Raw genomic sequence first — 14,768 nt, forward strand, 5'->3', positions numbered from 1 at the left:
TTTACTTTACCGTTGGAGATAATGATTTGCTGGCTTTAAGTCCAGTGATTTCTGTGTTAAAATAGCAGGGTTTACCCTTCAAAGCTGACGTCAGCACCAGGAGGTTGCTGAGAAATTAGCTGAGTGGGCGGGGCGTGAATAGGGCTTACTGCTACTGTGAGAGTTGTAAAGTTCAGCCTGTAAACAAGCGGATCTCTTTTCACTATGAGTCACCATGTGACCATTGTCACTGACAATGAGGATAACATAAAATAAAATAAAGGCCTTCCCTTTTTCTTACGGTAAATACATTGTTGTTATGCCATCCCGGTTGGAATCATGACCCACAATGTAGTGCCAGTGACTCAACAGGCTAAAACAAAAGTTACACCAATTTGACCACATTCATAATAACGGAAGTTTGAATTGGTGAATACACTAGTCAAGTCTTTCTTAAACATTTTTATTTTTTAAAACTAATTTAGGTTAAATTTGCTGCCTCTGATCCCCTGCCTGTTAATTGACTGATTGATTGATTGATTGATTGATTGATTGATTGATTGATTGATTGATTGATTGATTGATTGAATTTTAATTTATTAGAAAAAGTACAGTTTCATGACAGTACAAATAACTGGTACAAGGTCAACTAAAAGGAGATCTTAGTAAGCTTTTCGGCTTATTTACACAGGAACCACTTTATGTATCTCTTATAAAAAGATTTTCATACCCCTCCCCCCTCTCATGAATTTGTATCACCATTGTGGACATTTTATTTCATCCATTCTTCTGGTTAAATATACTTCCTTTTGGAAAATGTTGAATATGTTTGATATTATGACCACATTAACCCTGTCATCCCTATTGTGGGCAAAAACAAGTTCATGTTCATGTGAGCTTGTGACATTTGAGTGTGTGCACGTGTGTCTGTGTGTTCAGAGAGTGTGGACTGCCCCGCACCTCTTTGGGTGTCAGGCTCTGGTCAAGGCGCTGGAGACTGTCTGCACCACAGAATCCATCAGAACCGCTTCCCACGGATGGGGGAACTGCATATAAACAAACATACAGAGTATAATAATATACTGTAGACGTACAGACACAAAACTGACATTTTTATCTCGCTCACATGCGCACAAAACATAATACTTGTATATCCTTCGAATATCCCCTGGAAACACAAATAAATAAACATCCACAACCTCCACATCCACAGCATGCACACACTTACTGAAACACACACACACATAGTCCATGGGCCATACGAGATGTCGGTATCCAAAAGGTGGCTAAGGTTACCATGCATTTTTGAAAAGCTCTATATCTGTAGATTATATTTGGTATGATAACCCTTTCTGAGACACAGCTAAATTGGCGTTATCAGCCGCTAGAGTTGGTGTCCCATTAACTTAATATACAGGGAAATAAAGCAGAAAATGAATCTGCTTTAAGTAGCATATGAGGGGTCTATAGGGCGTTTTCATGATTCTGAATCCATTGCAAGCATTTGTTTTGCACTAAAACATTCCTTAGGCTAAAACAGCCAGAAAAGTGATGACTCATCACTTTTCATCACTAAACCATAGTCTTGTGGGGCCGTTTTTAGCCCAAGGAATGTTTTTAGTGCAAAACAGATGCTTGCAATGGATTCAGAATCATGAAAAACCCCTAGTTTGACCCCTCATATGCTACTTAAAGCAGATTCATTTTTTGCTTTTTTCCCCCCTGTATAGTAAAGTTAATGGGACACCAACTCTAGCAGCTGATAACACCAATTTAGCTGTGTCTCAGAAAGGGTTATCATACCAAAATATAATCTACAGATATAAAGCGAGAGCTGTGTCCGTGTGCTCGGTAATAAGTCGGATTCTTTTCCGGTGGGGGTTGGCCTCCGCCAGGGCTGCGCCTTGTCACCTATCCTGTTTGTGATTTTCATGGACAGGATCTCGAGGCGAAGTGGTGGTGGAGAAGGTATAAGGCTTGGTGAGCTAAAGGTTGAGTCACTGCTTTTTGCGGATGACTTGGTTCTGATGGCACCATCGGTCCAAGACCTTCAGCTCTCACTGGATCGGTTCGCAGCCGAGTGTACAGCGGCCGGAATGAGGATCAGCATCTCTAAGTCTGAGGCCATGGTTCTCAGCAGGGAACCGATGGATTGTGCAGTCCAAGTAGGGAATGAGACGTTACCCCAGGTGAAGGAGTTTAAGTATCTCGGGGTCTTGTTCACAAGTGAGAGAAAGGGGAAGACGGAGAAGGAGATCAGCCGGAGAATCGGAGCAGCAGGAGCGGTTTTGCAGTCTCTTAATCGCACTGTTGTGAAGAAAAAAGAGTTGAGCCGTAAGGCAAAGCTCTCTGTCTTTCGAGCAATCTTCGTTCCCACTCTCACCTATGGTCATGAAGTGTGGGTCATGACCGAAAGTATAAGGTCTCGGGTACAAGCGGCCGAAATGAGTTTTCTCAGAAGGGTGGCTGGTATCTCCCTTAGAGATAGGGTGAGAAGTTCAATCACCCGCGAGAGACTTGGAGTAGAACCGCTGCTCCTTAACTTGGAAAGGAGTCAGCTTAGTGGTTCGGGCATCTAGTACGGATGCCCCCCGAGCGCCTTCCTAGGAAGGTCCTCGATGCACGTCCCACAGGAGACCCCGTGGCAGACCTAAGACCAGATGGAAGGATTATATCTCCAGACTGGCCTGGGAACGCCTTGGTATACTCCCAGAGGGAGTGGAGGAAGTTGCGCAGGATAAGGAAATCTGGAAGTCTCAGTTGGAGCTGTTACCCCCGCGACCCGATTCCGGATAAGCGGTTGAAGATGGATGGATGGATGGATGGATGGAGATATAGAGCTTTTCAAAAATGCATGGTAACCTTTGCCACCTTTCGGATACCGACATCTCGTATGGCCCATGGACTAACAGGCATGGACGCAAAGCACAGAGATGTCATTTATCGAAATTCACTCTGTCAGTCTGATAATGTCTGTTTTGTGACGCAGGGTTGCAACCAGGACACAGGAAAGCTACTCATTGTGCTGCCTGGAATACATGGCTTGCATTCATCTGTGTTTTGTTATGGAGGCTGATAACATTTGGCTGCTGAATTGTCTGTCTGAGGTGAAGTCGGGCCCTGAAGTCTTGTCCCCGGACGACCAGAGTACTGGTGGTGGGTTGGTGACATTACACTTTCCGTGTGTCTGTCTGTGTTCGGTAACGAATCAAATTTCAAACACATGAGTAGATCAGTGCTTAATCTGCTTATCGTCACTGTCGGACAGAAACCTCGTATCTCCAAGTTTCAAATGTGTATGTTTCTTCGTAAAGTAAAGCCCTGCTTCATTATACAAGACTGTCGCACAAAAGTAGAAAACAGCGGATCTACAAGCACACAACGCCTCGCGGTGCGAGGCGTTTTGTGCTTGTAGATCGGCTATTTTCACTATCTTGAATCATTTTAAAATGATGAATACAAATCGAACGGTTCTGGACATACAAGGTTTTCACCCGACAACGACGTTATATTCCTATATACGAATAGCAGCCCTCATTTGGAAATCATAAGTCTAAGTAGAAGCCCTTGGTGGCTGTTGGGTTTCGTTCAAATAGCTGTGATTTGCAGCACCTTGGGGCCATGCAGCTGTCTCAGTTTGATGAAATAATGATGTAAATGCTGTCAGGGGATCATTTCATGTGCACAGATTGGTCCATCATGTTGCAGCTCAGCAGTCTAAACATTTGGTAGAAATGCTGTTGCTTCAGAGGACATGTACTGTAGGTCAGGGGACGAATCTTTTCACTTCGTTGGCAATATGCTTCAATATAGTGTACAGTGCCTTTTACAATCATAGGAAGAGAAAAGGAAAAAATGCTATTGATGAAAACAATCTGTATAATATACAGTATATGTGTGTGTGTGTGTGTGTGTGTGTGTGTGTGTGTGTGTGTGTGTGTGTGTGTGTGTGTGTGTGCGTGCGTGCGCGCGTGCGTGCGTGCGTGCGTGCATGTGTGCGTTTCCGAGAACCGAAAAATTACAAATGTTTGGGGGAGTGTGGGTAACGTCGGCTGCTTGGCCGAGCCATGCATCACATTTGCGCCAGTCTAGTCTGATTAAGTTCACATTATTGCGAGTGCATTTACATGGAAATATATTGTAAAATGTATTGGATCTAAGGCATGCAGCAACACAATCAATGTATTGCAAATGAAGTGCAAAAAAGTGCAGTGATTTATTAACCTTGTGATTATAGCTTAGTTTCAGTTCCAGACTGATAAATGTAGATATTAATGCCACTGAATTTCACAACATACAGGAAAGTCACATGACTTCATAAGCACTTTCACATGGCAGTATCTGGCAGAAATGAATGACTCACTGAATCAGGCATCTATTTAATTAGTGACCCATACTTACAGTACTTTGAAGTGCAGTGTGTGTGTGTGTGTGTGTGTGTGTGTGTGTGTGTGTGTGTGTGTGTGTGTGTGTGTGCGCGCGTGTGAGCGTGCGTGCTTGCGTGCGTGCGTGCGTGCGCGCGTGTGTGTGTGTGTGTGTGTGTGTGTGTGTGTGTGTGTGTGTGTGTGTGTGTGTGTGTGCGCGCGCGTGTGCGTGCATTTTTATGCGTGCGTTTGCGCGTGCATGCACGGGTGTACAGTAATACAGCATGCATGTGTGCATATTATATGTGCTTGTGAGTTATTCACACAATTTCAGACATGCCTCCTGTCCAGTGGATCAAACGCTGAATGATTGGATCACACCTTCCTGCTAGAACGCTCTTAACCAATCAGAACCAGCAGCTTGGTGCGATACATGATTGGGGTAGATGGGGGGGGGGGGTTAACTCATTCATTTGAGTTTTTTACGTTGTCTGAGCCTTTGAGCAAAGCCTCCTAACAAGGCTATTTTCACCAGAGGTTTTCCACGAGATTAAACAACAAAGCTAATATTTGGCCTGATCTTTACAGATTCATTTGAATTCACATAAAAGAGCCCCCCAAAAACAGGAACTATGAGTTTGTTAGACTTAAAACCTCTAAAGCTATAGGAAGGGTATGGATTATCTTTTCCAAATGGAAATTCAGTGTTGCATTTCAACAAGACTGGATTCCCAGCGATCATTTGAAACCATTTCCCAGGCTCAGTGCAATATAGAAAACATATGCCAATGCCAGCCCCTCATCTGACATCAATTCATTCCAGGCTAGTATACTTACATTATAGTTCAATACCTACCCCTCACTCCAAAGTACCAGAGGTGGAAAAAGTACTAAAATGTTTTACTTCAGTAAAAGTATCAATACTGCAATATATAAATACTCTGTTATTAAAAGTCTGTAATTCAAAATGTACTTGAGTAAAGGTACAAAAGTATTGGTATCAAAATATACTTAAAGTACTAAAAGTGAATGTACAAAAGATCTTCAAGCTCACAACACAAACACAAAGACAATAGTCTAGGTATAAAATAGGGCTAACACACTAATGTGGTTAATGTATGTTTTATAATATTATAATTTATATCTGCCACAATTTCAGCTTCACCTAGAAGGTGGTGGCTGCAAAAGGGCCCTAAATTACAAACCAATTTGTACATGGTTTGGCCTTCAGCCAAGCCATAAAAATTCCAGTGGATAAGCTTTCTTTGTCAAATATTTGTCAATAGAATACTTCTTGTACGCAACAGCTTAAAAATGGACCAGCCCTTTTGGTAGTTTCCAGAAACCTAGTTTGGATCTGCACAGGCTATACAGTATATCACCAAGCTGTCTAGCGTAGGATTTGTGTAAACGTTTATGATCCTGTGAAATTGCAGGAAACCCAATAGATGCACCATGCACCACGGAGGTATTTCCTAACCAGATTTCTTCTAAGAAATCCACCACAAAAAGGGTGGTTATTTCACAACAAAGAATGTGAACAATAACTTTATGGCTCACACTTTCTCACACGAGAACATGTGAGCATACTATCATTTTAACGTCTCCAGAGGTTTGAAGTTTCCGTGTATCGCTTTTATGTATAAAAGCAAACAGAAATATATGGGATCACACATGCTGAGAGAAGTATTCCCAAGCTGAACAAGGTCAACTTTATTCAAACTTCTCCCTGACTGTGAAATCACGTGGATCACGTGCCTTTTACTAAAAACATGTAAGGGCAGTTAACCATTCCACCCACAGCCATGGGAGTTAAATATTAAGACATTACCACAACATATACATTTTATAAAAAAGTAGGTCGGGAGTATAAACAATAACAGAATAATTGAATTGCATGGAGCATGACGAGAGCTTGACAGAGGAAATTATTGTGTGTGTGTGTGGCCATGTCTGAGTGGCATACTGCAGTGGTTCTCAAACATTTCTGAAATGTGTGGTCTCCCATACTTTGACAGTGGTTCCATTTCTACACTGTCAAAGTTACAGACTTGGAAGGATCAATTTAGACCCCCATAAAGGAGCCTAGAGAGTGGAATCCACTTTGAGACCGCTAGCATACTGTATGCATCTATGCATGCTTCCATACTGTATGTGTTCGCACATGCACGTGTGTGTGCATGTAACCGCGTGATGTGAGCGTGTGTGATCGTGCATGTGATCGTGCGCGCGGGTGTGTGTCTACATTGATGACACAGTGAGCGGGAAGATGAGACAGCGGATTGGGTAAAGTTCCAGGAGTGGTGGAATGGAATGTGTTGAGAAAGTTAGCCATCATTCCCATTAAGTGGCGTGACTCCTCAAAGGAGAATTCACGTGATGGAGGTAACTATAGGGCAGGTACGGATCTGAGGACGGATGTGTGCACTCACACACACACACACACAACGCGCACACACACACGCACACACACACACACGCACGCACGCACGCACGCACGCACGCACGCACGCACGCACGCACGCACGCACGCACGCATGGACACACAAGTTCAAACATACACACACACTGACTGACACTCCTTCTGGCCTTCTGGTATTGTTTAACTTATAGAGGTCTGCTTCTCATCTTTCAGTTTGAAACACAACACACACACACACACACACACACACACACACACACACACACACACACACACACACACACACACACACACACACATGAACATTTACACAGGCCGTTCAGCCAAATATTGATTTGAAAATGTTGTTAATCTCCAAGGTGGACACACAATACCTTTGCTGAGGAACATGTTACAGCTGTTGTTACAGTTAAGATTACAGTTAAAGTTCAATGTCAGATCAGTACAAACTTAATGACGAAGAGAGTTTATTACTCCTAATTTGCTATTTAACCCAGTAGAAAATTCTAAACTATAATTGCACTTTAACCTTTTATGATCATTGTATTATTTTATTCTTATTCCTTAACATGTTAATTTCTTCTTCTTTTTCTACTTTTATGTGTCAAATAGCCTTAATTGCCTTGCATAAAATGTGCCTTACATTTGTTAGCACTAAACCAAAATGCATTAGGGAATATCGTACAGGGAAAACACTCATTACAGATGAGAGAGAGACCCTTTAACAATCTACAGCAGGGGTTTTCAAAGTGGGTGACGGGTCACCCTGGGGTGCCACAACGGCAGTCCAGATAATATTTGGAATTTATTTGGACACTTGAAGAAATATTTAAGAAGTACAAAGTTATTTTCAGTCAGTTCTAACCAAAATGGCTATTATCTCAACTTTTTCCTCGCAACATAATCACTAAAATATCGTCACTGTCAGGCAGAAACCTCTGTCGCACAAAACTAGTGAAAACAGCCGGTCTACAAGCACACAACGCCTCGCGAATGCGAGGCGTTGTGTGCTTGTAGATCTGCTGTTTTCACTAGTTTAGTACATTTTATAGATGATAAATACCAGTAAGACTCCCTAATCGGGAGATAAGCGACCATCTCCACAAATAGGGCAAAAATGTGTTTTTCCAAAATCTTCCTGATCCATGTTGATGAGATGAGTGTAGACATGCTGTGTAGTGAGTTTCGTGATTTTAGGGCAAAATCTGTAGGAGCAGTGTCCAAAAATGTGTTTTTAAAAAATCGGCCTGAAGGTGGCGCTATATGGGACAGATTCATGTTGATGGGATGAGTGTAGACATACTGTGTAGCGATTTGCGTGATTTTAGGGCAAAAACTATAGGAGCAGTGTCCAAAAATGTGTTTTAAAAATCGGCCTGAAGGTGGCGCTAGAAGAGGGGCATGTGAGAAATGAGGGGTGGGGTCTCCGCGTTGCCTTGGCGGACGAATAGGTACCGGCCCCGGCTCTCCCGGACGCTCCTAGCCCGAGTTACGGCATTTTATGTGAGCTGCAGTGGAGGGGGTCCTCCACTGGGGGCGCCACCACTTTTGCATCCGTTCTGGAGCACCAGGAGTGGGTGGTCCCCAGGAATTCCCCGTGAGCAGCCCCGTTGGGGTGGTCATTTGGTCGTTTTTGCACATTTGGTCATTTTTTACACCTGGGGGTCCCCGAGGGACCTGGGGGTCCCTGGAGCTCCGGGGGTCCTTGGAGGTTGTAGTTTGGCAGGTAAGGAGTGTGTGTGCAAAATGTGGCATGGATGGGTGCAACGGTTGTGGAGATATGAGCAGGGCAAAAGTGTGACGTGTGACGTCTGACTCACGGAGGGACATTTTTTTACACCTGGGGGTCCCCCAGGGACCTGGGGGTCCCTGGAGCTCCGGGGGTCCTTGGAGGTTGTAGTTTGGCAGGTAAGGAGTGTGTGTGCAAAATTTGGCATGGATGGGGGCAACGGTTGTGGAGATATGAGCAGGGCAAAAGTGTGACTGACTGACTCACTCACAGACGGACAGCCGGTGGAGGTTTTGGTAGTAAATGCGACCTACGGTCGCAACAAAACTAACGATTTTGGACATACAAGGTTTCCACCCGACAACGACGATATGCTATAAATATAAGGTGCTGGGCGTGAAAATTATAATGTACGGGTGCCTCGGATTAAAAAAATATTTATGGGGTGCCCTGAGACAAAAAAGTTTGGGAACCCCTGATCTACAAACCCTTATTCAGCTGCCGCCACCTTCACTCCCCAACCACAGGACGTGAAAACAAACAGAGAAGTGGACACGTTATCTCAGTCCTTCACACACTGATTGTAGTGATTTGGAGATTTAGGATTCAATCTTTCACAATTTCCTGAAGATATTGGCCTCTGAATGAAAGTGCAGGATGTTGTCAGTAGCAGCACGTCTGAAGCACAGCAAGCTGTGCCGTACGTCAGATGTCGCAGGGAAGAAAGGCATTAACAGAATGTGAGGTTTCCAGGGGGTCTTGGCACAGTGACCAACAATATGGTTCCAGCTAAATTAGTTCCTGGAAATCATCTACCGAAAAACCAGAAACAATAGACATTGTTCTGATCCAGGTTGGGGTTAGGGTTCAGATTAATCACTAGGGGGGGGGGGGTTATATTTAGATGAATCTCTAGGGGGTTGGTTATATTTAGGGTGAGGGGTTAAGGTTATGCAAGGGTATGTTTTACATACCCTTACATAACCTTAACACACGCACACATGCAAGCGAGCGCACATGCACACACCCGTACACACGCAAACACATGTATTCAAATATACAGTCACATATATACTACATACTGTACAAAACTATGTAGCCAAGCTAGTGGACACACTCACGCACGCACGCACTACTGCGCAATATACAGTATGACAGTCCTCAGTAATGAATGCCAGCTGGCTGAAGCATTAGAGGGATACATTTCCAGACCAAGCAGACTGGGTGTATCACCATGGTATCCATCCCCAAGGCCACCCTCCAATGACTCTAATTTCCATCTTTGCCTCCTCTTCCTCCCCTCTCCTTCAGTGCTCTCTCTTACCACACCATTACTGTTATCCATACCCCCGCCCCCCACTCACTTTCCTCCTTTCTGCCCCAAACCTTTCTCTGTACCCCAGACCCTAACCCTCCCTCTAAAGTCACACCACTCAGGTTCATCTTTTCTTTGGCTGGTATTCAGCTACCTCCCCCTCCCCAGAGCTATAACTAGAGTCTATACAGTGTCTACAGTGTGCTTTTAATATATTGTATATATTCGCTCAAGCCGCCAGTAAAAGGTTACGACCGGTTCAGTGACTCTTACAGTAGTAACCTTGTCTTATTATGACACCAGTCAGGACTGCTGTATTGACAGACAAGAATAAGATGTTTGTCCGCTCTGTGATTGGATGGTTGATTAAATTGCCAGGAGTGATATTAATCAAAGTGGTGGGAGATGACTGGTGGTGAACTGTAACATTTTGCACACCACATCTTCTCCACAGAACAATGCTAGTGGGACTTTATGGCTTTAACACCCCATTTTGGACGCTGTCTCACTGCGGATCACAAAAGAAACCAAAGAGACCATGGAATTATCATAAAGTTCAGCGAAGTTGGTGTTTGGGATAAGAGCCATGTTGACAGGCTTGGAACAAACAGAAATGGATGGATAACAATCTCCTCTTTGACAGCGGCGCCGGCTACCGTACATAGTCTCTATGCAGTAGGTTCCCTTGAGCAAGGCACATGAAGCAGCTGCCCATGTAGAGTAATAGTACTGTGTGGAAATTCAGTTAAAAAAGGCCCAAATGTTGCCAGATAATGAAAGCCTTAACCACATGAACCCTATAGCGTCCCTATTCTGGGCACATCATAATCTTCAAACATTTGCGGAAAATTGGTTATTTTCTTTGCAAAAATAGTTGAACAATCTGCAAAAATAGCAGATTGACAAGCCCACAATGGGTCAAGTGGTCAATCTGTTATTTTCATTTAAGTACATTAAAGTTTAAGTGGTTAAAAACATAAATGATGTCTTACCCATGTCATCCTGGTGGTAGATTATAGAATGTTGATTTGTCTGGTTGATGGTATATCTATGCGCCGGCTCTATGTGATACGTCCCGTTGTTTGTAGAGATGGAGCCCTCAAACTGACCTTCAAGAACGGAGCCATGACAGGACGAACCATGCTCACCTACAGGACATGACCAGGCCAGAACAGGTAAGGAAAGAGGAACAAACATAGACACACATGGACACACACACACACACACACACACACACACACACACACACACACACACACACACACACACACAGTCTCAAATCCTCAGTGTTATGTTAAGTGTAAGTGTAAGTAGGTCGGGAGTGGCTTGTTGTCGGTATCAGCCGGTAACACGCGGGAGTCTGTCCCCGTTACAATGCGCTAGACCCCTGGGAGATGGACTGCTGAGGTGGAGCGCCACACCTACCATCAGCACCCAGTACTTGCCGCACGACTTGCCAAGCCATGCTACTCATACGCTGAGTTGGCGGTAAGTGTAAGTGTTTTTGTAAGTGTAAGTGTAAAAATTGACCCACAGGGGTACATTCTTTAGCAGGAGATATAATTGTGGTGCGTGAAGTACAGTATGTCCATGTCATACATACCCTCTAGTGTTCCTGAGTATAAATGAGAGAGGTCTGCTGCTATGGGACCATGTTCATTCATCACGTTGAAACGCTCGGCGAACCCTGTTGCATCTCGCCGCAAGCGCAACCGGAACGTTCTGAGAAAACAAACAAATAAAAGATGTGGACAAAATGCTTTGTGATGCTAAAAATATTTAAGCCAATATGAATAATAAACCAATGACATTTTGTATTGGTTTAGGAACAAGAATAAAGAATACCATTCAATGGAAAAGGATGGTTTATATTTGAACAGAAAGCTGTATATTTAACAAAGCTTTTGAAGCAGCTGCCATGGTCAGAGTGTGAGAAGCTGCTGGCCACCTGTGGAACGCTGTGAAGTCCAGTAGCACTTGGTGGTCCTCAGGCTGTGCTCTCCTGGCCCTCAGGTGTCTCCTGTGGACCTCCTCCCTGTCATACGACAAGCCCTCATAATGCCTGATGTAGGGACCAATGCCGCTTATAGCATCTGAAAACGAGGATGGACTATTAAAGTGAACTAATATTCGTATAAAGCAGGGATCGTCAACGTTTTCAGGCCAAGGACCCCTTAGTTGAGAGAGAGATGAAGCAACCTTTTCAGAGATTCCATATAGTTTCATTGTTTGACAGCACAATCATCAGCGTATTTTGGATTCATGTCACTTTGTGTTTTCAGATATTTAACTAGTTGAACCGTCAATACTTAATAAACTTGACCTTTCACTCTGTAGCCGATCTACAAGCTCACTGCGAGGCGTTGTGAGCTTGTAGATCTGCTATTTTTGGCTAATGTTCTCAGGATATGGACAATATAAGGTTCAAGTGCATGCATATATAAAAGGAGATATTTTTTTCCCTATCACACAAAGATTTGAAGGACCCCCTGTAGTAACTCTGAGGACCCCCATGGGGTCCCGGACTCCCCGTTGAAGACCTGTGGTATAAAGCATGTCATTCGTGATTCGTTCCATGGTTCAATAGGCTTAGTAAGGGGATTTTATAAGATATTTGACCAATCTGCGAAGTAAATCGTTACCAAGAAATTTCTTCACCAATGTGTTTCTAAAGGTGTGTAATAATATGTACTAAAAGGTTGAAATTCAACTCCCGGGGGAAACCTCATAAAAAAACTGATTTGTGTTTGTGTCCCATTAATTTACTATACAGAAAAGAAATACAAAAAATAAATATGCTTTAAGTAGCATGTGAGGGGTCAAACTAGGGTTTTTTCATGATGCTGAATCCATTGCAAGCATTTGTTTTGCATGAAAAACATTCCTTGGGCTAAAAACGGACCCACAAAACGATGGTTTAGAGATGAATCATCACTTTTCACCGTTTTGTAGGGGCCATTTGAAGCCCACAGAATGTTTTTTGTGCAAAACAAATGCTTGCAATGGATTCAGCATCATGAAAAACCCCTAGTTTGACCCCTCACATGCTACTTAAAGCATATTTATTTTTTGTATTTTTTCCTGTATAGTAAATTAATGGGACACAAACACGAATCATTTCTTTTATGAGGTTTCCCCCGGGAGTTGAATTTCAACCTTTTAGTACATATTATTACACACCTTTAGAAACACATTGGAGAAGAAATTTCTTGGTAACGATTTACTTTGCAGATTTTCTTATGTTCCCTTTACTAGCTCTATTCACAGCAGCCATATTGTAAAGAAAATAAATTGGGCCCTTTCCTTACTTCCTTCGCAGGTGTTACCAATGATTCTAATGAAGGCGCTGTTCCATTTAGAGTGGGCACAGTGGTTCTCAAACGTTTTGATTTCAAGGACCACCATAACTCTCAGAGAGTACAAAGAGTTACAGATCCATAAAGGGCCATTTGGAGGCTCAGAGAGACTATAAGGCACAGTCAATTTACCAAATACTCCTCCTTGCTGAGTCACCTGGTACCTCCATTAATCAAAACAGAAGGTTGCGTTCACGTGGACAGGCTTAGTAAAGTACACAGTCAAATTGTTAGAGTTAATTTAACTCCGTCAAATGTGTACAAAGGGACCCAAATTGAGTGGTTGCTACTGTTCACGACATACCAGAGGGAACAAGCTGAGACATGTCCACCTCAGGTTGTGCAAGGACCTACAGCTGAGCTGAGTGTAGGTCAGACCATGCAATGAGATGCAAAATCTGTAGCCTGTATACACACATTTACACAGCCACACACAGATTTACATGCACATCCAATCCATATACATACTGTAAATACATTATGTCATTGCACATAAACATATCAACACATTCTCACCCCCATCCCGTCACACCCATACACTGTGCAAGACAAATATTGCGGCCTACATGTGTTGACTTTATGCTTGTTTGAAAGCTCTCTTTGTTACACACACATGCGCTTGCGAGCGCGCACACACACACAGCGCACACACACACACGCGCGCGCACGCACACGCGCACACACACACACACACACACACACACACACACACACACACACACACACACACACACACACACACACACACACACGCACAGTACCAAAATGAATTCAAAATGAATTTGCATGTACCCAAACAAAACCTAATCGCATATAAACACATTCAGATGATGTTCTTCTCTACCTGTAATCCATTCATTGCAGTGAAGAAACAGCAGCAGCAGCCAGTACTGGACATTCATGATCTCTGCATTGATATTCTTTAGTATTCCTCCCTATTGTCTCTTTCTTTTCTCACTTTCACTCCTTTTCTCTCTCTTTTTTGTGCATTCTCCTTTCTTCTTCTCTGTCTCTTATGTCTCTTCTCCCACCGTGGAATGTAACTTGTTGGAAGCTCATGTCAGAACTAAGCATTCAGATACAGCTGTGCACTCTCACACAGTCTGAGGCATATTCAGACTTGTTTGCTAGTGTGCTATGTGTTATGTCTACTTTATGTCCTAAAGGAGTGTTCTCTAATTTTAAAAAGGATAATTACAGAATGAGTCATATTATACGATGTTGTGAAGGCCTGATGCAATATGTCAAATAACAAAACATGTATATCCACTGAGGTGGGAATGTTGCTGATGTGCTTGAGTCCAACTGCTTTGCCTCAGTGAAGTTGCTTTAATAGAATAACACTGATAGACAAGTCAATATGAAATCCTGCAATGAAATGAAGGAAACTGTCTGTCTGTCATTCCATCTTAAAGGGATATATTTCACTTTCAAAAAACCTTTTGGTCATTTTATCATCTAATCAGGCTTTTGGGAACACCCAGGACAGTTTTTGAATTGCTTGATTCAGTATTTAGATATTTGATATTCATTTTCCCTCCATTGCCCACTTCCTATACAAACCCATTGTAACTTCAAACTCAATTTTAACCATGATAGATTC

The 14,768-nt window shown here is 43.0% G+C and overlaps 1 protein-coding gene across 1 annotated transcript in view; it reads right to left on the bottom strand.

The window, feature by feature from the left end:
- LOC308286645 (disintegrin and metalloproteinase domain-containing protein 10) overlaps nt 1-14,067 on the bottom strand; it is a gene marked incomplete at both ends in the record, with an annotated part of 43,793 nt that extends 29,726 nt beyond the window's left edge. The window contains 5 exons of the mRNA XM_080727736.1: nt 940-1,025; nt 10,802-10,957; nt 11,413-11,531; nt 11,758-11,902; nt 14,010-14,067. Coding sequence (XP_080583862.1) covers nt 940-1,025; nt 10,802-10,957; nt 11,413-11,531; nt 11,758-11,902; nt 14,010-14,067 — 564 coding nt within the window. The remainder of the gene's footprint in view (nt 1-939; nt 1,026-10,801; nt 10,958-11,412; nt 11,532-11,757; nt 11,903-14,009) is intronic.
- Nucleotides 14,068-14,768: the final 701 nt, after the last annotated feature.

This window comes from Nannobrachium achirus (assembly GCF_963921795.1).
Source record: "Nannobrachium achirus genome assembly, chromosome: 1".
Lineage (NCBI taxonomy): Eukaryota > Metazoa > Chordata > Actinopteri > Myctophiformes > Myctophidae > Nannobrachium > Nannobrachium achirus.